Genomic DNA, 22,473 nt, shown 5'->3' on the forward strand with positions numbered 1-22,473 from the left:
AACCATTACAGAAAGGTTTTCTACTGCTTATGCACAAGTTTTTTAATTGTTCATGATGAACTGCCTGATATAAAATGACATATAAAGGGGACAGATAAAATATTTTCTTATAAAAGTAATTGTCTTTTCTGTAAAATGTTCACGTTTCTTAGAAAATAAAAATAAAATTACTATATGGGAAAAAAACCCCAAACATTATTCATATAGACTACTGGTTGTAAAAGCAAGTTAAATAATGTTCTCCAAGACTGATTCGTTGTTAGAATTATAAACCTGGAAGGGCAAGTCACTTGCCAGTAAAATACTAATTTTTTTCTTTCAATTAAGAAAGTATTTAAAAGCGTGGCTTAAAGAGTATGTTTTTCTCCATGGCCACCAATGACTCATGATAGTAAAATATTTCTCATGTAGTTCATCACTGCACAGCTGAAGAGGAAATCATTAATTGCCTCCTCCTGATTATTTTCAATACAGCAATGAAACCATAGCAAGCATATTAGTAAACGTAAGAAGTATAATACAATCTGACACCAGACTTTGACAAGGTACCCTCATTCCCAGCTACTTTTTAAGGAAAGGCTTGATTGGCTGCAATTTTTAAATTCTGTAGGAGCTGACAAAGACAGGAAGTGGAGGACTGACACTTTCAAATGACTAAATACAATCCTCCTTCCCCCCATCCCAGTGCACTAAAGAGTTATTAGGTTGGTTTGAAATTAGCACAATCTTATACACCAAAAAACGAATACCTTAGTTCACAAAGTGAAGCATACATTGGGGCAAGGAATTAATGATGAATGCGTAACTCGGTTTACATTGTAGGCAACTTGAACATTAAGAGTAAAGACATCATCTTTTATGCACTTAAGTGCTTTTCCCTGCATCTCCAACAGCATTGGTGCTCAGAGGTCTTTGTCTTAACATCCCTATGCTGAGTGCTTCACAAGCAGGTGAAAACCACAATTGGCGGAAATGAGATAGTGGGTAGAACTGTCCATAGGAACATAATGTTGTAGCAAAACATATCAAGCCACATTTTCAGTTCCAGGATGACACTTACAGCCAAGATGAAGAGGAAGACCAAGCCCATGATAATCTTGAATCCCGGTTATCAGATTTGAGATATAGGAAAACCTAAGTGTTTCCAATTCGGACCAAACCCATGGTATGAACAGGGAAGCCTGTTTCCTGCAGTCCACCTAAGCATCTTAAACATGAGGCTATCATTTATCACGCAGGAAGCTTTTGTTTCTCTCGTATGTATGTACGTGCATAAATGTTGTGTTTGCATGCTTACTCTCGAACATGCCCACAAAAGCAAGACTTTGGTGGTCTTATAACGCAAAATTGATTAGTGATTGAAATGTCCCATTTTTCCAGGCAGCTGTAGCAGATGGGAATGAAAAAGGACAAAGAAAGATTCCGCTAAGATTCAATGTTATATGAACAGCCCATCCAGAAACGTAGTAACACAACATTGTAAAAGGCTGGCAAACTAACTTAGAAAAGCCTTGTTAAAAAACATGTTGGACCATACGGTGTATTGTTGCTTTATACCACAAAATAAACACCTTTATGGTAGTATACCCTACATTTACAAAACTTACGCTAATGCTACAAAATATTGTGCCATAGAATTAAAATGAAAGAAGAATATTTAAATAAGACAAAAAGGCAAGTAAAAAAAATTCCAAACAAAAAAGTTATGATTGTAACTGATGCATCTGCATGTGGAAAATTAGCACACAGAATATGAAAATCAGTAAAATATTTATTTCTAGCACCAGCTAATAGGGGTCTAGAAGAGACATTGGGAATCTTTCTGTCCAGAAGTTATTTTTATCTAATTGCTTTCCAAATTAGACCTACGTTTAGAAAAGAATTCTATGTTCCAACAGCAACCCCATCTCAATACATCATTATATTATGTTGCAAGAAGCAAAGATGTTCCACCAGGACGTCTTCATCCCCCGCCAGCAGTAGCAATTAAGCATTTATTTGTTCTCCAGAAACTAGTGTTTTAGCTTTAGCACACAGAAATAAAATTGAAAGATAATTCGTGTGACTCTCGCCTTCAGGATCACTTACTCCTTTTGGCCAGAAGGGGAAGCTAGCGCTATGTATTTTTGTCACACAGCTCGGATGTATTCTGGACAGAGAGGAATTCAGTATTGCTTCATCAACACAATCGTAAATCTACCCTGTTCGGCCATGGCAGACTTTTAACAACCTGAGGAACTTAAACACATTGAACATTTACCCAGAGTGCATTCAGTAGCCTTCAGAACATAAAATAAAAAAGTCACACCTCTGCCAGCATGAATTCCATCTTGGTTTTGGGGGTTTTTTTTGGTTACTCACAGAAGACTAGCAGCAAGTGGCTGTAACCCTATTTAGGAGTCCTTTACAGCGAGTTTCTGACTTTTCAGCAGAATTTTGCTGTTGCCCTCTCTGTGGTCACTGCAGTAAGCCAGGGATCTCTGTGTAACATAGGGCTTACATAAAAATATCATTTTATTTCCCACCTAAACCAGAAACAAAATACAAAGCATAAATTTTAACCAGTCGTTCTCTTTCTGTGTTAAGACACCCTATTCAGAGTATCAGTATGGGAAACAAACTGAAAACTTCATATGAAATGTATGAAGAGTTGCCTTTTTGCATAAATCAATGTTAAAGGACTAATGAAGAGAAATATGCAGTATTCACCTCAGATGACTGAGAGTCGTCAGCATCCTTCATTCTTTTCAGACCAGATTAAACTGTATTTATTTGATGTTTTGCAATTTTAGTAGAGAAGGAGACAGACTGAAAGACTGAGGTTTTTCTTTCTGATCAACTATTCTATTACAGCTTCTCAGCAGTAAACAAATGGCTGCTTATTTGATTAAAGGTAATCTATCAGCCACAGTAGATGGCCTTTCTCACAGTGCTGTGGAAAGAAACGCCAGCAGTCAGATGCCAAAAGCTGTACCCAGTTCTTTCCAAATTTTCTAGTTTTGTATCTATCTATGTCTCCCTTATCTGGCCTGGGCTCAGACCTTCTGCCAGCAGCTACACCAATTTCCAGGAGTGCCCCAACTCTCAACTCTCTGCTCAGCTGGAGGCAGACTATTCAAATAGTCAACGGATGAAACATTAAAAAATGAACAGAGGAACACCGAAATACAAGGTTGTGTTATATATATATATATACACACACACACACACACACCCATTCCTTGTCTTCATTTGCCACTTGTTCCAGAATATATTCTCAGTGCTATTTCCTTCTCATGTAACAAGACTGATATTAGAACATGATAAACAGATGCTGAGTACTTCAAAGAGGATGTCAGTCACCAATAGCGGAGGTCTGACAGAAGGCCTTACATGTCCATTACATCTTAAAAATGACCTAAAATGATGATAAGCAAAAATTGGTAGTGTTGCATTAAAAGTATTCAAGAAGGCCTGCTTTGTTGAAGTGTCTCTTCCCTACCACCACCCCTTTCTGCTGGTGACTCTTTCTACCTACTTATTCTAAAAAAGAATGAGTGGAGACTCAAAGGATTAGAGCAGCAGAGTTACTTGGGGAATGAGAAGTTTCTGGAAGGGATCTTGATTCTGTCTTCAAAAAAGCTTATCGTATTTTATACCAAACACTAGGCTATAAAGATCTTTTGCTCTGTTAAAGAGCAACATCTTTAACAAAAAAAAAAAACCAAACCACAAAACCAAAACCCAAACCAACCAAGACAAACAAACAAGAAAATCAGAGCTCAATTCAGAGCTCTCCGCTCTTATGCCACATTTCAGAATCATATCAATGACATTTCACCTCCTCTGTGCTACTGTTCAACTAAAGGAAAAGTAAGCAGTCATTCAAATCCTCACTTACTTTAGCTGGTGTTCTGGAAAAACAGCATTTCATGAGTTAAAGACTCATGATCTGTCCATCTAATTGCTGAAAGCACAAAAATTCTGATGTCATCTCCTTAGAGTGAATCCATTCTTATAACTAAGCCTATGACAAGAATAAAAATGGCATCAACAATCTGTTTTAATGACACTGTTTATATCATTTACAATTACAAAAGTAACATTTCTCCAAAGTCATTAGTGCCCTGCCATTACAGCTGTCACTGCTTCTCCAGTCTTGCTGCTCTGAGAGTAAAGACTCTGGGCAGGTTCCTGTTAGGAATATTGATAAGCTTCAGAAAAACCTCTTTTCCAGATGGTCTCGTATGAGGCATTCATACTCCAGCCGTTCCCAATGAAGGTTAAATACTATTAGCAGAACACGCTCTCCAGCAGAAAGTGAGGTTTGTCACTAGGATAGCTTTGCAAATCACTAAATTTTTTAGCTGTAACTCATCTTCACTTTAACTACATAGGCATATGGAACAAGGAGAAGAGGGGGAAAATATTCTTGCCTGTTTTATATTAAATCAGTATGTCTCAATAGGCATGAAAATATGCCTATAAGTGACAAAGGGATCCTCAACATCAGCATCTGTGACAGAATTCAGTTCTTAAATGTTCAGACCAAACCCTAAACACTCAGTCACAGCACAGAGCAGGAAAGCATCCAAGAAAGCATCAAGGACACCTGTGCTATTCCAAATATGCATTTTTCTAACCTGTCATTAACAATCTCCAATGACCAATTCTCCAAAACCTATCCAGATAACTTGTTAAAATATTTTACTATCTTTACTGATAGGAATTTCTCCCCCGTGTCCCTAGTATTAAACTAAATTTTATTCTCTGCAATTTAAGCCTGCTATTTCTTGTCCTATTCCCCATGAAGTAGAGAAAAGATACTGAACCCTTCCTCCTCAGAGTAGCTTTCTAAGCATGTTTCAAGACCTCCAGGTTTGTTGCAAAAATGTGAGTACAAGGCAAATCGGTCAACTAGAACTACTAAGGATGCTCTTTCCTATCTAGTCCCTATATTCACACAGTTGTTTATTCTTGTTGCAGTGTCAGATATCACATTTACACATTTACCCCTATTAAATAGCAAGCTATTTTTTCAGCTACAAAGTTATCCCTCTCAGTACCTCAAGGGCTCTAGGAGTCAATGCAAGTAGAAGGAAAGCTGGCCTTCTTAATTTCTCACCTTTCTGGTCTTTGCTACAGTTAATTGAAAAAACGAACAAACAAACAAAAAAAACCAACCAAACCCAAACACCATCACCCCCCCCCCCCAAAAAAAAACCCAAAAAACCGAAACAACCACAAACCTTTTCTCCCTTCTTCCCCTCCCCAAATTTCTACTTACTTTTAACATCAGAAATTGTCCATGTTTTTTTCCTAGAAACCTGTGTGGCATGTGTTTTATCAACTTCAGATCAGAGATGCTAGAGAAACCTGCTAAAATTCACTAGTCAAAGTCCTTGTTCTACAGGACATGGTCATTCCAGTAATCTAGGTAAAATCAACAGGGCAGACCACAAAGATAACTGCATGTTTAAACAGTTAAATCTGGTTTGGTTTTGTTAACATAGTATTAAATGCCAAGGCAGGTGGTAGAAAAAGCTCCTTAACCATAAAATAGAAAATCCCCAATCTCTTCAGTGAAGAGCAGAGACAGAGGCCACTGACCAGAATCTTCAAAGACTTCCAACTAAACATGTACAACCTTGATCTGATGTTCATTAGCAAGCAGAGCAGAACTGTATCTGGAGGGAAAGGGAAAAACAAAACCAACAACGACAGAAAACCAACACAAACAAAAAAAACCCTCATTTATACATCACAAATCCATTCCTCTGATCTTTTAAATTAATTTTAAATCATATTTATTTACCATTGTATTTTAGAACAAAACTTTTCATAAAAACCAATAGCAATACAGTGAGTATAGTGAGCTCTGACAGGCAGTTTCCTCACTTGATTCTCCCACCATGCACACAAACACTCCTAGATTACTTAATGATGACTGCAGTGTCTCAGAAGCTCATACAACAGGGCAGCATGTATTTTAGTGAAGGTTATTTTCTGAAAAGTTTATGGCTGGCCTTTCTGGAAGAAGACTACAAGTACAGACCTAATGCTAGTTATCTAACCACATATTTTCTTAATTCATACATTCTAAATAACAAAGACCACATTTTAAAGTCTGACCTGTAAAAGAAAACTCTTTTTGTTAGCTATGATCTATGAAAAAGGTGACAGCACGTGCATTTTTTCCACTGAAATAAGAGAGGAAGAAAAAAAATTTTGCCTCCCTTCACTTTAATGCAACTGTTGAAGGATCCTCCCCGCTCCCCCCGCCCTTTTTAACCAGTGACTCTCAGACACTTGTTGGATAAATATTTCAACACTTACTTAAGAAAGAACAGTAAATACTTACAAGAAAAACCCCAACCCTTTTTTTCTAAGAGTTTTAGTTTCAAAAGGTATCAAAGAGAGTAAAAAAAGAAAAGGCAAGAACAAAAAAAGTTTCATCCAAGGGAACTATCTTTGCCAATTAGGCTTAATTGACCTTTTCTGAGGATTAATCTGGACATTCCCCATGATCAGTTTCCAGGTGATACAAAATTTAAGATTTTGGCTCAATCTTCCATGCATGAGTCCTGGAATTAGGCCAACTTTTTCCTCCCCTTGTTGCTCATTCTTACAAGAGCCTTATGAAAGCATCACGAGATGATGAATGCATCAGGATTCCCAAGAAAACATGATGGAACCCTGTTCTATTTCTAGTGGGGTGACAATCACTACAGGCAAGCACAAGAGACAACATTTAGTATAAAATAAATACATACATAACTATAAACCAAAACCATTTCACTAGACACTCATCCTACTAAAAAGGCTTAGAAACCACAGACTAGAAATGCTGTTGCAAAATGCAATTCTGAGATGTACTGAGAGAAGCGTTACAAGAAAGAAATGAAGTCATCGTTTTCCTTTACTCAGCTCTCCACTCCATAGCTTAGAACTATTGGTGAGGCCTCAAGTAGACAACAGCACTCAGTTTCAGGCACCTTACTAGAAGAGATGTAAGCAAACTGGAACCCAAAGGAAAACTTCACCAAGCACTAGAAAAATAGGGGAAGGAGTGGGAACATACCTTTCTTCCAGACATAAGGTGTTATGAAGGTGACAGCGATGGATTTGCTGCATCACCATCAAAAGCAAGCTAGGAAGTAATCAGTTTCATTTGTAGAAAGGCAAATTTAAACCAAATCATAGAAGAAACTACAAAGGCAATTAAGAACTGGAACAAGGTACACAGGGAGACTGCAAAATACCTTCCATTTGAATTTTACTTAATCTCTACACAAAGTCCTTCTGTCCATACCATATACCACCTGAAAGCATGCATGATGCAGCCAGCCCATCACCTGACTGGGATTTACTGTACTTCTGTATATGTATAACATGTATGAGGCTCAAATACGCTTCAGATGCAGCATTCCTAAAAGAATTTCTCTCAAACCTTTATGCACCCAAAGTGTTGCTTTGTTTTTTTTTAAAGTATTTTCCCTCCTTCATAGCCCTCAGGCTTTTAGACTGATCTTTTTAGAAGCTGAAATTCATACTTCCTCTGAAGAACACAGTATCCGTTCCACTGTGAGATCTCCCCCTTTTGCTGGGCCAGCTTTAGCCAGCAGGAAACTACATGGAGCAAGTCCCTCCAGATTTTTTCCTTTCCTCCCCCTAAGACCTACAGAGGCAGAATTTGTTTGAGGGAGGTGGCAGGGAAGGAACTGAAGCAGATCCCTGTACTCCCCCTCCCAAAATATCAGGACTATAATTTCTCACCTCTTTTCATCAACCCTTCCAGGAAAAAAACCAAACCAAAACAACAAAAAACAAACACAAAAAATCCCCAAACCCACAAGAGAGCATCACTTAAGCACATTTGATGAGACAAAATAAATAAAGTGATGCACCCCAAGCTTGGTCCTATCACTAACATTGTGTATTTCCAAATCATTGTACCACATTAACATTACTTCCAACCTCACCTGGGTTTGATTCTACACACTATGCATGTTTCATTTTTGTCAGACACCACAGTCTCTCAACTTTAGTTTCTCAACACTTAGTTCATTATCACTTTGAGAGGTGCTACGGTATTTCTAAAGAGTATAAGCACCTACAGAGCAAAACAACTACAGGACCACATGAAGACCTGGGCCTTGTGCAACTGCTGTGTCAGTTAGTAGTTACCATGTCCTATAAAAATGGGACCAAGCTCCATTTTTCAGGTACAGTAATTTCAGGTACTCTACTATTTTGATAGTCAGAGAAAACGCATACACAGCTCACAACAGATGCTGCTAGAGAACAGAAACAAGCAAAGTCAGCTCCTACAAACATCACAGACCCGTTTGTTTGGCTGTTATCCTCAGAGCTGCACTCCTTTGAAAAGCAACTAAAGGGTACAACTGCCATGCACAACAAACCTACATTGAGCAAAATCCCTATTTTCTATTCTTACCTGTGCCTCAAAAATAGGGTCTTAAAGAATTTGCCTTCTCTAAAGAAAGAGAATTAAAAATTTAATTCCAATCACAGAATTTCTACTTTAGTAGTGAACCAGCAATGCCAGGTTAATCAAGTCAGACTTGCAGTCTGAAAGTTACACTCCCAGCAATCCACAAACAATAAACAGGATACTTGGAAACAAAGCAAAACAAAAAAAAAAAACCAACAAAAAAAACCCAAACACAACTGTTTGTTTTTCCAGGTATACACTAAATAACTTCTTATGGTACCACATTAACTTGTTCTCTACTTTCTTTCATTAACCGGCCCTTTTACTATGCTCTAAAAAACCTCTGTAAGAGCTAAGAAAGGTTTTGGAAAAAGTGAGCAGGCTGCAAGGAATGAGAGGTAGGAACTTCATGAAGAGGGTTCTGGTTCTGCTTTTGAAAAACCAAAACCAGAAACAGAAGATAATCCATAGATTATACATGTGAAAACATGGAAATTGAGAGTGCCTAATTATTATATATATGCCTAAAGAGGATATAATCAGTCTATTGTTACATTACATAGTATTCTTTTTGAGGAAATTAAGCCAGCTTTTACTGACATACTAGCCAGCACTTAAAAGTAGGTTGTATTCCATCTCTGACAACTTCCATGTTTAATAATGTATGCTACCTCTCTGGTTTTTACTACTTACTGTCATTAGAAAACTTTAGATGATCACAAAAACCCCAACCTTGCTTCTAGTGCTGCAGGTCCACCCCAGCTCCTATGTAAATAATAACCTTCACGCAGGCTTTCACCCACAACTGCTGTATGTAAAATATTTGTGCCTTGGATCGATTTTAGAAAAAGACTTAAATGTGTAAGGCAACATCTGGTATCTATGCATTCATCCAGCATGTGGAAGCCAGTTACAACCATGTTTTCCAAACTTGCGTTGCACTGAAAGGTTACCATATGGAGATGACTAACTGTTATTTGGATTAGGCTTTCAGCCATGCTCAGTCCTCTACAAGGGCCATTTCCTGTTTATGTGACAGGCATGTCACATTTTTCAGGCATGCCATAAACAGTTGTAGAAATAATGAATTTTGACTGGGTTTCTTGTATACACCACCTGTGTGAGGCCATGGTGATTTCCAGTGCAAGGAGACACAGTTATGTTTTATAGAACAGAAGGGGTGACCAGAACATGGAGAAAAACAAAGGGAAGGCCACATACTCTGCATATGCTTTCATCCACCTTATTATTGAAGGAAAAAAAGTGCAAGAGCACCCAGACAACTCTGAAACAACACTGAAAATAACCACACACAACGAGATCACTCGCACCATGATCAGGCGATCCTTTCCCCCCACTCTAGTCCAACGCGATGTTCACATGCAAGACAGCCTCCATGCGTGTTCAGCTGTGAAGTTCCAGGTCTAACCAACATGTCTGGGATTGTTCCATGTAACAGCACAGATGTACCCCAGCCATCCACCCACAGCTGCTGCCACTCTTCCTGGACCGGCTCTCCACTGACTCCCCAGCTACATCAGTGTCACCACTGTTGCTCCTCTTGCTCCTCCCTGACAAAGCAGTCACCAGCTTGAGTTTGTTTCTTAGGGTGACTGGGACAGAGAAGGGAGGGAAATTAGACTAAGAACAGCTTTCAGTTTTCTTCATCTCCCTAATCAGTTTTGCTTATCACAAAAGCAACAACATACCCTTGTCCAACTGAAGTGGGGAAGGTGTTGTGGGGAAAATGTCAGAGGCCACTACACTAAATCTATCTCTGAAAGAAGATCAGGAAATCAATTGCTGTTGTGTAGGCCTAACCCTAACAGCCCAGCCTGTAAAAAAACCAAAATAAAACAAAATAAAAATTAAAAATTCACCAAGTTCAGTGAACCCTCCCTTACCACTGCATGCACACCTTTTTCGTTTTGCTTCTGCTGCTTACTCACAATACGGATTAATCTGGGGCTTGTATGGTGCTAATAGATCCCATGAGCCAGAACAGGCTCTTACTGAAAGTATGCTCTGCTGAATCAGGCTCCTCAAACTTGAGGTTCCCACCTCAAGGTAACTGCTTAAATTGCCACGTGCCCATGCCAACATTAAGACATCCCAGTGCTTTTCTAGGAACCGTTTTGAAGATGATCAATGAGATTGGATATTAGGAAAAATTTCTTTACTGAAAGGGTTGTCAGACATTGGAATAGGCTGCCCAGGGAAGTGGTTGAGTCACCATCCCTGAAGGTATTAAAAAAGCATGTAGACAAGGCACTTCAGGACCTGGTTTAGTGGGCATGGTTGACAGTTGGACTCAATGACCTTAAAGGTCTTTTCCAACTTAGACAATTCTGTGATTTCTAGGAAGTTTAATGTTTTAGTATTTTGTTTATAAGAATGCAAATAGCTGCTTTCTATCAATGTAAGCTCATCAAATTCAAACTAAGCCCTATTGCTGTATCTGATCAATTTTGCTCCTGTGACTTGGGGAAACCACAGGAACACTTAAGGCAATGACCTGATTCCTGAAAGACCAAAAGCAATACAGTGAGTCAGAAAACAGACTGGCCACAATGACCAGAACGTGTTCTGAATTAGCGCCAAATCAATCGTTACCAATAGGGGTACAAAGAAACCCCACACTCAAATTAAAAGCTACCCCATGAAAGAGTATTTACAAAGCTACTCTCCTGGCACAAGATAAAAATCCAGCTCCTGGAACCCTAAGTCATCAGAGCATGCAGATCAAGGTAGCTTCTTTCTGTACTGCTTTAGAAAACAGCATGGACCCAGTCCAACAGACACAGGGATCAAGCTGTGTTTGAGAGGTTTGTAAAGTTTGTTTGTAGTCAAACCGTTGCCCGAGTCATGTTCAAAACGAAGGCACGCTTGGATCCGGTTTTTAAATAGTGCTGTTGCCAGCACTATGGCCTATGGTGATTTTGACTCAAGGAGACTGGTCTACAAGCTTGAAGAAATATCTGATGGGACAGCAGCCATCTTCCAGTCTCCACATACATATCTGAAAACGCTCAGGATTGCCAATCCCAAAAGTATCAACAGAAGGCAGAAGTGAAGGGCTCAGAGATGAGACTCTCCTGCCAAGAACCAAGTGCTCTGGGAAAACATAAAGTCTTACTGCAGCACTACACACATCAAGCCTCATTTTCCTGCATGTCCTAAGTTTGACTCAGTAATCTAAAGAACAGAAAACCAAGAAGTTCAAAGTCATCATGTAAGGAAGGGGAAGGGAAGGGGAAGTTAGGCACGCCATTTTTCTTCATACAAAAGAATGGTTTTACATGTTACAGGGATACTGGGGCAAGAAAGAAGCTGCAATAGGAAAATTAGAATATTCTTTACAAAGGCAAACTGTGCTGTTCCCACCAGGTCTAAGCAAGTGACCTATCCACTTAAGCCAAACTCTTTGAGCAAGGAGAGCCTGTTTGGCATGTGCAGAGCCCCCTCTGTAACACAATTATAGCTCATTTTACATTTACTACAATACAGAGTTGTAAGTGGCAGGTTTTTTATCACTGCTAATTCCTGTCTAGAATCTGAAGCACGTGAAGGTGCTCGCTTCTTCAAAATTTACCTGCAGCAGCCTCTTCTGAGCTTTACAGATTTAAAGTCTCAGATGAGCTGGCAGGATCGTGAAGAGATGAGACAGATTTTTCAACTCACACTTTAGCAGGAGGATGAAAAGGAGAAATTGCAAACCAATTCCTAAGAGAAAACTAGGAATCTGCACCCTTTAGAATAAAAATTCTTACATTCCTGAAAGATGACCAAATCAAATTCCAGACTTTTGGACTGTTTGTAAAATTTGGGGGTTTTTTTTTACATTACTTTCAATGACTTCGGCCACACATGACAACTTAACATACACTGAGGATCCACATGCCATTTTTAAGTGTAAAGCATTTATCAGACCCAAGTAAAAGTTATACCCATCTTGTCCATTCACTGCAATAGACCTGCTTGTCTTTGTACCCACATCAAGCCCAGGGGATGCTTACATTATAAATCTTATTGGAGTTAATTTTGTGTTTGCAACAGGCTTGATCAGGAGGCTGTCTCTCCATTGCAAGTGCTTCATGAAAACCAATTCACCATGTACCCTGTCAGCCATCACTGTTGCAGCTGAAGAGATCATCATCTCCCACAGCTGGGATGAATGAAATAGGAGCCACCTGGTCCCAGAGAGGTTTCCCCCCTGAGCAAGTCACCAAGGCAAGTGGAGGGTTCAGGAGCTTCATGCTACAAACCACACGAGTTATTTATTCTGGAGCCTGTTGGGAGAGAGAGATGATGAGAACAGGTGCAAGGCTTGCTTGTGAAGCTGGAGGCAGCAGCCAAGGAACACCACTAAATACAAAGCCTGAGCACCCTGGCTGACAATTTCTGTCATTTCAGTCAGGTGCAAGCCAAGTGACATACTACCATAGAGAAGAGGGAAGGGAATCTTAATAACTGTAAAAACCTTTAAAACAATAAGCCCAAGCAAAAGTGAAATCCAATAACATGAACCTGTCTCATTTCACCTTCCTCTTCCAAAAAGGATTTCAGATAGCAAGAGTTGAAAAAGTGGTGCCTGTGAAGTATGTGTATCTTTATGGGTGGCTTCCAGTGCCTACAGCAACCCATAATTCTTTACCTGCCTTTGGCAAGCATACTATAGAGGGTTTTTTGTCTGACTGAAACAGATAGCATCCAGCAGGTATGAGAAAAGAATCAGACAAAAAGCTATTTGCAAAGAGTTCAAAAAACAAAAGTCGGTCATCAAGAATATAGGAGGGGGACTTAGGGAACAGAGAAGAGAGAACTTCCCCTAAAAGGATAACATGACTAGGGTGTCTCTCTTCGCTGAGCTGTTTAAGTCAAGGACAGAAGGGGACAGAGTAAAATAAGAGCCATTTTCACTTCTCTCCCACACAGAATTACAAATATATTTGAAGAAAATGAACTGTGAGATGATGCCTGCAAAAAATATATTGCTCTACCGTGACTGGTGATGGTAGAGTTATGTTGTATATTTAGGCACATGTCCACAAAAAGGTGACTGCCAGTTCACAGTTATGAATCATGAATCTCAAGAGCAGAATAAGAGGCTACAGTGTGCTGAACAGAACAAACCAGCAGCAGTTAATAAAGAGACCATCAAAACACAGCTAACTTCCAAGATGTCAATCAAAGGTTTGATGTGTGGCAAGACAAAGGTAAAATCCAGGAGAGAGGCACTCCAAGAAAGGGCCACATAGATTTCAGATATCTCTGCGTTGATTTATTGTCTTCAAACAATGATAGTCACAGAACTACATTCTTTGAGGCTAGAAAAGACAACTGCAGTTGTGAAAACATAGCTACAGTAGCAAGAGAAGTTATCATACTAGATAGCAATACCAGGTCAGTGAGCATAGATCAGGTCCATGATTCTGATACAAGGTATATTAAAGGTATATTAAAACATGAATTATTTCTCTCCATACCTTCCTAAAACCACACAAGTAACCATGACTATCTCTCTTCGCTTTCATCAAGTCTTTTAAAAGTTCACCAGAGACTCTTAAATGGTTAAAAAGTCATCTCCACCTGGGGAGAATTATTTTCTTTCCAGCACTTAAAAGCCAAAGCACAGATTTCAAACACATTCAGCTCCATGGAAGTATTTGTCTCCACATACCTTTTCAGTTCCTCCTAACAGGGACCATCCTGGCTTTTCACCTTGAAGCCGTGTCTTCTGTGTTTAACTCTGTTGTTCAGAAGACTAGACCCAGGAAACTATGGGGAAATAAAACCAAATAGGCAGCAGGGACTCACCTGGTTACAGACTTGACACTGTAGGCTCTCTCCAAGTTTCTAGCTCTCGGCATTCTCTGTTTTGTGAGAGGTCAGCAAGAAACTTTTTTCCTTCTGTCTTGTCCTGTGCCTTTTCCAGCTTTCTGACTCCAACTATCTGAAGTGGGGCAAATCAGTAAGAAAACTTCTCCAAGATGCTCCAAAAAAATCTTCACAAGAGCCTCACACTAGCAGTTGACTCCTCCATGGTAACTTCTGTCCTACTTCCTATTTTTCTGGCTATTAGTCTCAGGTGCTACTCCAATCCACTGAATTTATTAAATAAAGTGCAGCTGGGATGCTCTGTGCCATCACATGAAGGTACACTTTTTACTTACATCTAATGCCTCCTCACCACAAACAAAAAGCTGGACAACAGATAAAAAAATATTATGTACACTGCACTTCAACAGTATCAACAGCATAGAAAAATTCACAATAGAAGAAACTTACAAAAAAACTGGTACCCTGCCGAAGTATTACCACTGAAAATTTCTGAGACACTGCAGAGCTAGTATTGTCTGATTTTAATCCCTGTTTAGGAAAAACAGAGAGGCATTACAGCCCAAACATACAAGACACTAACACTCAAATGCAGTTACAACATCGAACTGTCTTTTCTTACTGCAAAGCCATTTCAAAGTTTACAAAAACTTGCACAATATCATCTAAATATGAAAACATCCAAACAGAAACACTCTTAAGACTTGCATGATGGATGGTTACAGCACTGATTAAAGAAAAACAAAAAAGTCACTACCTCAGTGCTGCATTCCAACAAATGGAAGGAAACTAGTTGGGAACAGCTGGGAGTTAATGTAGCAGAGGCTGAAGATGGAAAAAACAGAGACAGTGACTGAACAGCAAACAGTATTCTTTCTTTTTTTGGTCATCTTTAAATTTTACTTATTTTTAAGACTCATATTTGTGCTATGATTGCTTCTTTATGAAAAATATATGTTAAACTGAATTTTAAAAAAAAATAAATCTGTTCTTGGAACTTACAAATACAAAAAAGTAAAACAGTCACTAACTAAGTTCTCCTAAATAGGGAACTTGAACATTATGGATTTTTTTTTTCCCCTTGGCAGGGGAAGGTTTAGTCTTAAAAACATATACTAAACAAGCAATGGAATTAAGAGGGAAAAGAAGAAGATGGGATTGACTCATTCTCCAAAAAGGGCTATTACTCATGACAGTGACATACACATGCATACATCTGGCTGAACACACATTCATCACTGTTGCTCAGCTTTCCCTCGTGTTCCTGTTAGTGCTGCATGGTCCGTTACAGCCAGGCACAGGCACTGGACCTCCAGTCAATCCCCAGTCTCTCAAACTCCATCATCCCAGCACCTAACAGACACTTTGCAGCTGCAAAGGGACAGTCCTTCCCTCACCTCTCCCCAGAGCAAAAGCAGAGGTGTGGGGAAAGGAGCATGGAGGCTCTTCACCACAAACATGGCAAGGAGCAGCAAGAACCTGCTGATGGTGCAACCTCAGCAAAATCTCTTCACATACAGATACTGCATGTTGAAATCTCACAGAAATTTAACTAAGTGGCTAGGGTAATTCAGTATTACTGCATCCATTCTAATCTTGCCTGGTTAGGAAATCTTTTTCTCTAGAGTACTCATTTATCTCATATATGGCAATTTAGTAGGGTTACTAACCTGTACTAATCATAAATGTCTAAGCTCAGCGTATCTTCATTTCTAGTTGTTCCTCCTCCAAGACTGTATCTTTATCTGGTTTGTTAAGAGTCTACCAAGAAGTGGACAAGACAAAGTTTTAATCAAATGTAAGCAGTAACAACAGGTTTTATTCAAAACTTCCAGTAAAGAGGACCCACTAGTTTTGGAATAAAGGTACTTAAAGTACTACAGCTTACGTGAATATAAAAGATCAAAGAGAAGAAAATAAACAAAGCAGTAAAAAAAATAAGAATTAAAAATATATATATTTTTTTAAAAGTTTGAAATAGACCCATACAGGGATTTTGAAGTCCTCCAAACAATTAACAGTTACTAGGTTTGGCAAAACAAGATTCTCTTACAAAATTAAAAGCCTACTTCTGTTACATAAACTGTATAAAACTGCTCAATAGTTAAAGAGCACTCTGTACAATTTTGTCTTGAAATACATAGAGGTGCAGCCTTCAAACTGCAAGAATTAATCATTTTGTCCTCTTCATGGGTAAAAGAATTAACTAGCTGCGCAATTGGTTTTGGGGAAAACGAAGAGGCAAAAATAGTCAGAATTAACAAGATAAAGCCACTATAAAAATGAAATGCACAGCAAAATTCAGACCTCAGTTTAAACTAGCAAGCTATGTTTACAATATATTCTACATTTCAGTTGTCGTTTTCCCTTCCCACTCCCACCTCCCCCCATTCAAATATTCCTAATTCCTTTATGGTCTAAATCTAATTAATTTCTAAACTTTCAAATACACCGTACATACATTTAGCAAAAAACATACCTAACATTCTTACAGCAGTATGGTCAGGACACAATTTCAAAGATTATTACACAGTTATTGAGATTAAACCTTTATGACTTTTTTTTTTCTTTTAAAGAGAACAGCAATCATCAACTTAGACAAATGGTTTTAAAATGTACTGCGGAGAGCCTGCAAAAAGCAGACTTCACCATCAGCTCTTAGCCCCAGAGGACACAGGGGGGAAAAAAGCAAGCGCTGAACGTAAGGAAGAAAGAGAATCTCAGAATGCCAGCTACAGGAAGATACTTCGGGAACTCAGTTCGACAGATTGTGGTTTTGGCTCGGTTGTCCCCGTTGCACTAAGCCCTGCAAATCAACTTTGCAATAGTACGTTACAATGTAAACTAAAATTCTTGATACCAACAGTATGTCAAAGGTTTGTTTGGTTTGGGGTTTTTTTCTGAATCCAAGAGTTGGTCACAGAAGTCAAGTATTTTCATGGCTCTTATTCAGCTGTTGCCAGTTCGGGGTGCGGGAAGGGGGGGGGAAGTGTGTGTCTGACTCATACATCCTTCAAGTACATGCAAGGCTCAATTGTTTCCAAAATGCAGAAGCTTGGGACCTTTTAAGACACTGAAGAAATAGGATTATGAGGAGAGCCCATTTGAGTAAGTACTTTATCCAGCCACTGAAGGGGACCATGAAGATGTATCTCTATCCAGCATGGAGTGCTCGTTACATCTTGGCGATGATATTCAGCTCCCCAACCCTAGAAAAAGAATCATAAGTGGGGAAAGAAAAAAAGAAATCACCCTATTTTATAATATCAAATACATGAAAAGCATACTTCAATCATCTTTCTTACCAAAATACTCTAGCTTTCAACAGTCATTATCAGCAGGGTAGCATAATACCCTTCATGCACCAACTATTACCACACTTCAACAAACAAATCTGAAGTTAAAAAAAAAACCACAACAAAACAACAACAAAAAAAAGAAATTTGGAGAAAGTGTCATTTTGAGATCTCTTAATCTCTTGGAATGGGAGTCTTTAAATTCTTAAAGACATAACTTGTGGCAGTGAAAAATTTCCCCATACCTCACTGCCAGCTGCATGATGTCCCAATAAAGCCTCTGAGGAGGGGGTTAATCAGGTCTTCTCTGCCAAAACCAAAAATAGAACAAACTGGGGGGGGAAATGCTGCCAAACATATCCACAAATAAAAAAAACGAGGTCATAGACTGACATTATGGAAGTGGGGGTGAGGCATCTGCCTGACAAGAACCAAAGCATCATTTGCAGGATGGACACAATAAACCAAGCAATAAATCAGAAACATTCCTCTTTGGAGAAAGAGGGCATGGTCATTCCCCAGCAGGCTATTTCTCAAGTTAAGACAAGATAGGTTTTGTTTCAGTTTATACCTGATTCAGTTACAGTAATTACCAAAGATATAAGCAGATATTTAAACAGCATTCAAAATCATTTTGTAAGTGAACCATTTAGTCTTGTCTCCAAATCAGCCCCCTAAGACAGCCACAGGTACAGTTTGCTCTGCTCTATATTAACCTGTAATGAAGGGATTACGAAGCTCCCAACACAGGTGGCAGCAGCTCTAAACATTGTGCAGTGCAACATCTCATACACAGAAGGTCTTGTGCAACTGTTCAGGCAACACTGCCATACACCTCCATAGGATGCAAAGCTATAAACAACCTATTCCATTTTAGCAACTCCTGTCCTAACACATCTGAAAGTTTCTATCCTATCAAGAGAAGCACTTCAGCATATTACCATCCTCATTTAACTACTTTCACATATGTGACCAGTCCTTTTATATCAGTACCTGCATTGACACTCACAGCCATATCACAAATCTGGACCCTGCATGCCCCCCTAGAATAGAAAGGTACATATATTATTCTAAATAATTACTGCAGCTTCTAATTTGGGTCAATATGCTGGTCAAGACAGATTTAGAGGATTATGCTATCTACACTCCCACAACCGCTCTAATGACTTACGCTGCAGTCCCAGCTCAACTCTCCAAAAATACCACCCAGGAACAGGAGCATGAGGTTCAGCTGGGCCTCTGAGAGACCAGGAGATGGCATGGACTGTAACAATGGGCAAAAAAAAGGGGCAAAAGCTGATGCTACATCATGAATTGGTGGCTCTTCCACTTTTAGTCTAAGTAATTCCTGACTCAATTCTTTTCAAAACTTGTACTGTATCTTGCCATATCCCACAAAATTAAGACGACAAGCCCCATAATTCCAGAGTAATTATGCAAATAATTCTACATACACACACACTATCTATACACATATTAAATACCAGAATTCAACTGAAACACTAAAAATTTACAGGAAGCAATTCAATGAAATTAGAATAGTTAACAGACATGATAGAAATACTTCACAAGTGACTATAGACTTATGTGAAGAAACACCTTCTGCAAGCACCTCAAGCTTTCAAATTATGCATGTCAGATGGATTTTTTTTCCACAAAGACATTTTAATTTCATTAAGATCTGTCTTACACTTAATGAACATTATTCCATACTTAAAACTCAACAGCTATTAACAGGCTGATGGAGGGAGGCAGTGGACCATTCAAAATCACCACATTATTTTATAAGCAAAATAAATTATTTTTTCTTAATCTCAAGCAAATTTTCACATACCTTTACAAAACTCATACGGAGAGTGCACATCTTAGTAAGCTCATATACTGTCTCAAAGCCATGGTTCACTGACTGAGCCAAAAGCTGAGCAAACTCCTGATTATTGAAAATCTTCAAACTGCAGCCACTGGGGATTTTGCAGACTGTGGTGGGATGGAACCCATGATGGTAGTTGCAGTTCCGACTTTGCACAAAAATACTGCTGTCACTAAGACATTCAGCATACACTTCCCCACCAACGTAATAGAGATGAACGCCTGGGAGGAGAAGGTTGACATAAGGAGGTTAGATGAATTCACACTGTGTGATCTATTTTTCATGCTCTGTCTTCACAGAGATAGGTTTCTATTTAAGAGATAAACATTAACTGCATATCAGACCATCACCTGTCTGTCTTCAAACTTGATTTTTACTTTTCTGTTTCATCAGCAGGTGATTTGAAAGGAGGGTGTGTATGTATGTATATATAACAGAAATTGGCAATTCCTGCGGTTTAATGTGTTGTATATTCAACAACAATAAACTAGAAAGCACTGCAGTAGTTTTGATGCAGTACATTGGATGGCTTGACCACTTGAACTTTTTCTCATTATATTTATGTAAAACAATAATCGGGAATGCAAGATGAGAGAGCAGAAACCTACTGCATAATTTGTAGATACTAAAGCAGCCCCAAGCTGGGTTCTCTGCAAAAGTCTTGAATGCTGTTTTGGGAAGCATGAGTTTTTTCAGCTCGCTTTAATTCCAGAAAGCTGGGAAAAGAAAATGGCCCTTGTGTTTCTCAGATATATCTGTCAAATGAGGGTACACAACAATTTTATAGTCCTTTTCACTTCTGCTGCCTCCTCCCTCACCTGCCACTGATGGAAGCAGCCCCAGAAGAGCAGAATATACCGCCCTTAATCCAGGAGGAAATAGTTAGTGACCTACTACGGCATCTGGACACTCACGAATCTATGGGACCAGATGGGATCCATCCAAGAGTACTGAGGGAACTGGCGGAGGTGCTTGCCAAGCCACTCTCCATCATCTATCGGTGATCCTGGTCAACAGGGGAGGTCCCAGACGACTGTAGGCTTGCCAATGTGATGCCCCTTTACAAGAAAGGTCAGAGGGAGGATCTGGGGAACTACGGGCCTGTCAGCCTGACCTCGGTACCGGGGAAGATTATGGAACGGTCTATCTTGAGAGCACTCACATGGCAAGTCCGAGACAAGCAGGGGATTGGGCCCGGTCAGCATGGGTTTACGAAAGGCAGGTCCTGCTTGACCAACCTGATCTCCTTCTATGACCAGGTGACCCACCTAGCGGATGAGGGAAAGGCTGTGGATGTTATCCACCTTGACTTCAGCAAGGCCTTTGACACTGTCTCTCATGGCATACTCCTTGAGAAGCCAGCATCTCATGGCTTGGACAAGTGTACTCTTTGCTGGGTGAAAAACTGGCTGGATGGACGAGCCCAGAGGGTTGTGGTGAATGGGGTGAAATCCAGTTGGTGGTGCGTCACTAGTGGTGTTCCCCAGGGCTCGGTGTTGGGCCCCGTTCTGTTTAATATCTTTATCAATGATTTGGATGAGGGGATTGAGTGCACCCTCAGCAAGTCTGCAGACGACACCAAGTTGGGAGGCAGGGTCGATCTGCTTGAGGGTAGGAAGGCTCTACAGAGGACAGGCTGGATCAATGGGCCGAGGCCAGCTGTGTGAGGTTCAACGAGGCCAAGTGCTGGGTCCTGCACTTGGGTCACAGCAACCCCATGCAGCGCTACAGGCTTGGGGAAGAGTGGCTGGAAAGCTGCCTGGCAGAGAAAGACCTGGGGGTGTTGGTCAACAGCCGGCTGAATATGAGCCAGCAGTGTGCCAGGTGGCCAAGAAGGCCAACGGCATCCTGGCCTGTACCAGAAACAGTGTGGCCAGCAGGAGCAGGGAGGTGATCGTCCCCCTGTACTGGGCACTGGTGAGGCCGCACCTCGAGTCCTGTGTTCAGTTTTGGGCCCCTCACTACAGGAAAGACGTTGAGGTGCTGGAGCGTGTCCAGAGAAGGGCAACCAAGTTGGTGAGGGGCCTGGAGCATAAGTCTCATGAGGAGCAGCTGAGGGAGCTGGGGCTGTTTGGTCTGAAGAAAAGGAGGCTGAGGGGAGACCTTATCGCTCTCTACAACTACCTGAAGGGGGGCTGTAGTGAGGTGGGTGCTGGTCTCTTCTGTCAGGTGGCTGGTGATAGGATGAGAGGAAATGGCCTCAAGTTGTGGCAAGGGAGATTTAGGTTGGATATTAGGAAAAATTTCTTTACTGAGAGGGTTGTCAGACATTGGAATAGGCTGCCCAGGGAAGCAGTTGAGTCACCATCCCTGGAGGTATTCAAAAAGCGTGTAGACAAGGTACTCCAGAACATGGTTTAGTGGGCATGGATGATGGTTGGACTCAATGATCTTGAAGGTCTTTTCCAACCTAAACGATTCTATGATTCTATGACATACAGGGAACCTTTGTGGAGATTTGCTGTCAGTAGGACTCAATTCCAAAGGCTTTGAGAAAGCAAGAAAATTTGCCTTTTGTGTTTAAAAATGATTATTTGCTGTTTAAACCTTTCACTTCCCACAATGTCATGAGTCAGAGAAGCAAACACACAGAATTTAAAAACTAAACTGAACTCCAGTCAGAAAGCCTTGACTGTGCTCTGTCATGTAAGATTTTGCTGCCGACTATGCGTGTACCTGTATGGGTACATATACACTCCCACCTGATCTGCAAAAACATTTATGGCTATGTCTTCAAGTTTGGGATTTACACCTCCTTCCTCAAAGACTAACAGTTCTAAATCAATCATTAGTTGTACACATTTACTTATCCAACAGCATCCTTGTCTCTTCCACACGCTGCTTCAGTACACACACAGTTAAGTGCTTCAGCAGAACTCTGCTTGCAGCTGGGTTACTTTTAACAGGAATATGAATGAGGTGTTAAATAAATATCCTGATACTTGGTAAGATGGATGGGGAGGAAAAGAAGGATGAAGTATTAGGACTTGAGTGGCACAGCACAGGTGTGGTGTACTGCTGAGAGCAGCACAAGT

General features: G+C 40.0%; 1 protein-coding gene across 4 annotated transcripts in view; it reads right to left on the reverse strand.

Annotated features, from left to right (window-relative positions):
* Positions 1–16,058: 16,058 nt before the first annotated feature.
* SMAD1 (SMAD family member 1) overlaps positions 16,059–22,473 on the reverse strand; it is a 50,500-nt gene continuing 44,085 nt past the window's right edge. For all 4 annotated transcript variants that reach the window (XM_075035436.1, XM_075035414.1, XM_075035434.1 and 1 more), the window contains 2 exons: positions 19,403–19,659; positions 16,059–17,481 (listed from right to left, as the gene is read on the reverse strand). In XM_075035436.1, coding sequence (XP_074891537.1) covers positions 17,338–17,481; positions 19,403–19,659 — 401 coding nt within the window. In that variant the 3' untranslated portion in view covers positions 16,059–17,337. The remainder of the gene's footprint in view (positions 17,482–19,402; positions 19,660–22,473) is intronic.

This window comes from Buteo buteo, chromosome 1 (genome assembly GCF_964188355.1).
Source record: "Buteo buteo chromosome 1, bButBut1.hap1.1, whole genome shotgun sequence".
NCBI classification, from domain to species: Eukaryota; Metazoa; Chordata; class Aves; order Accipitriformes; family Accipitridae; genus Buteo; species Buteo buteo.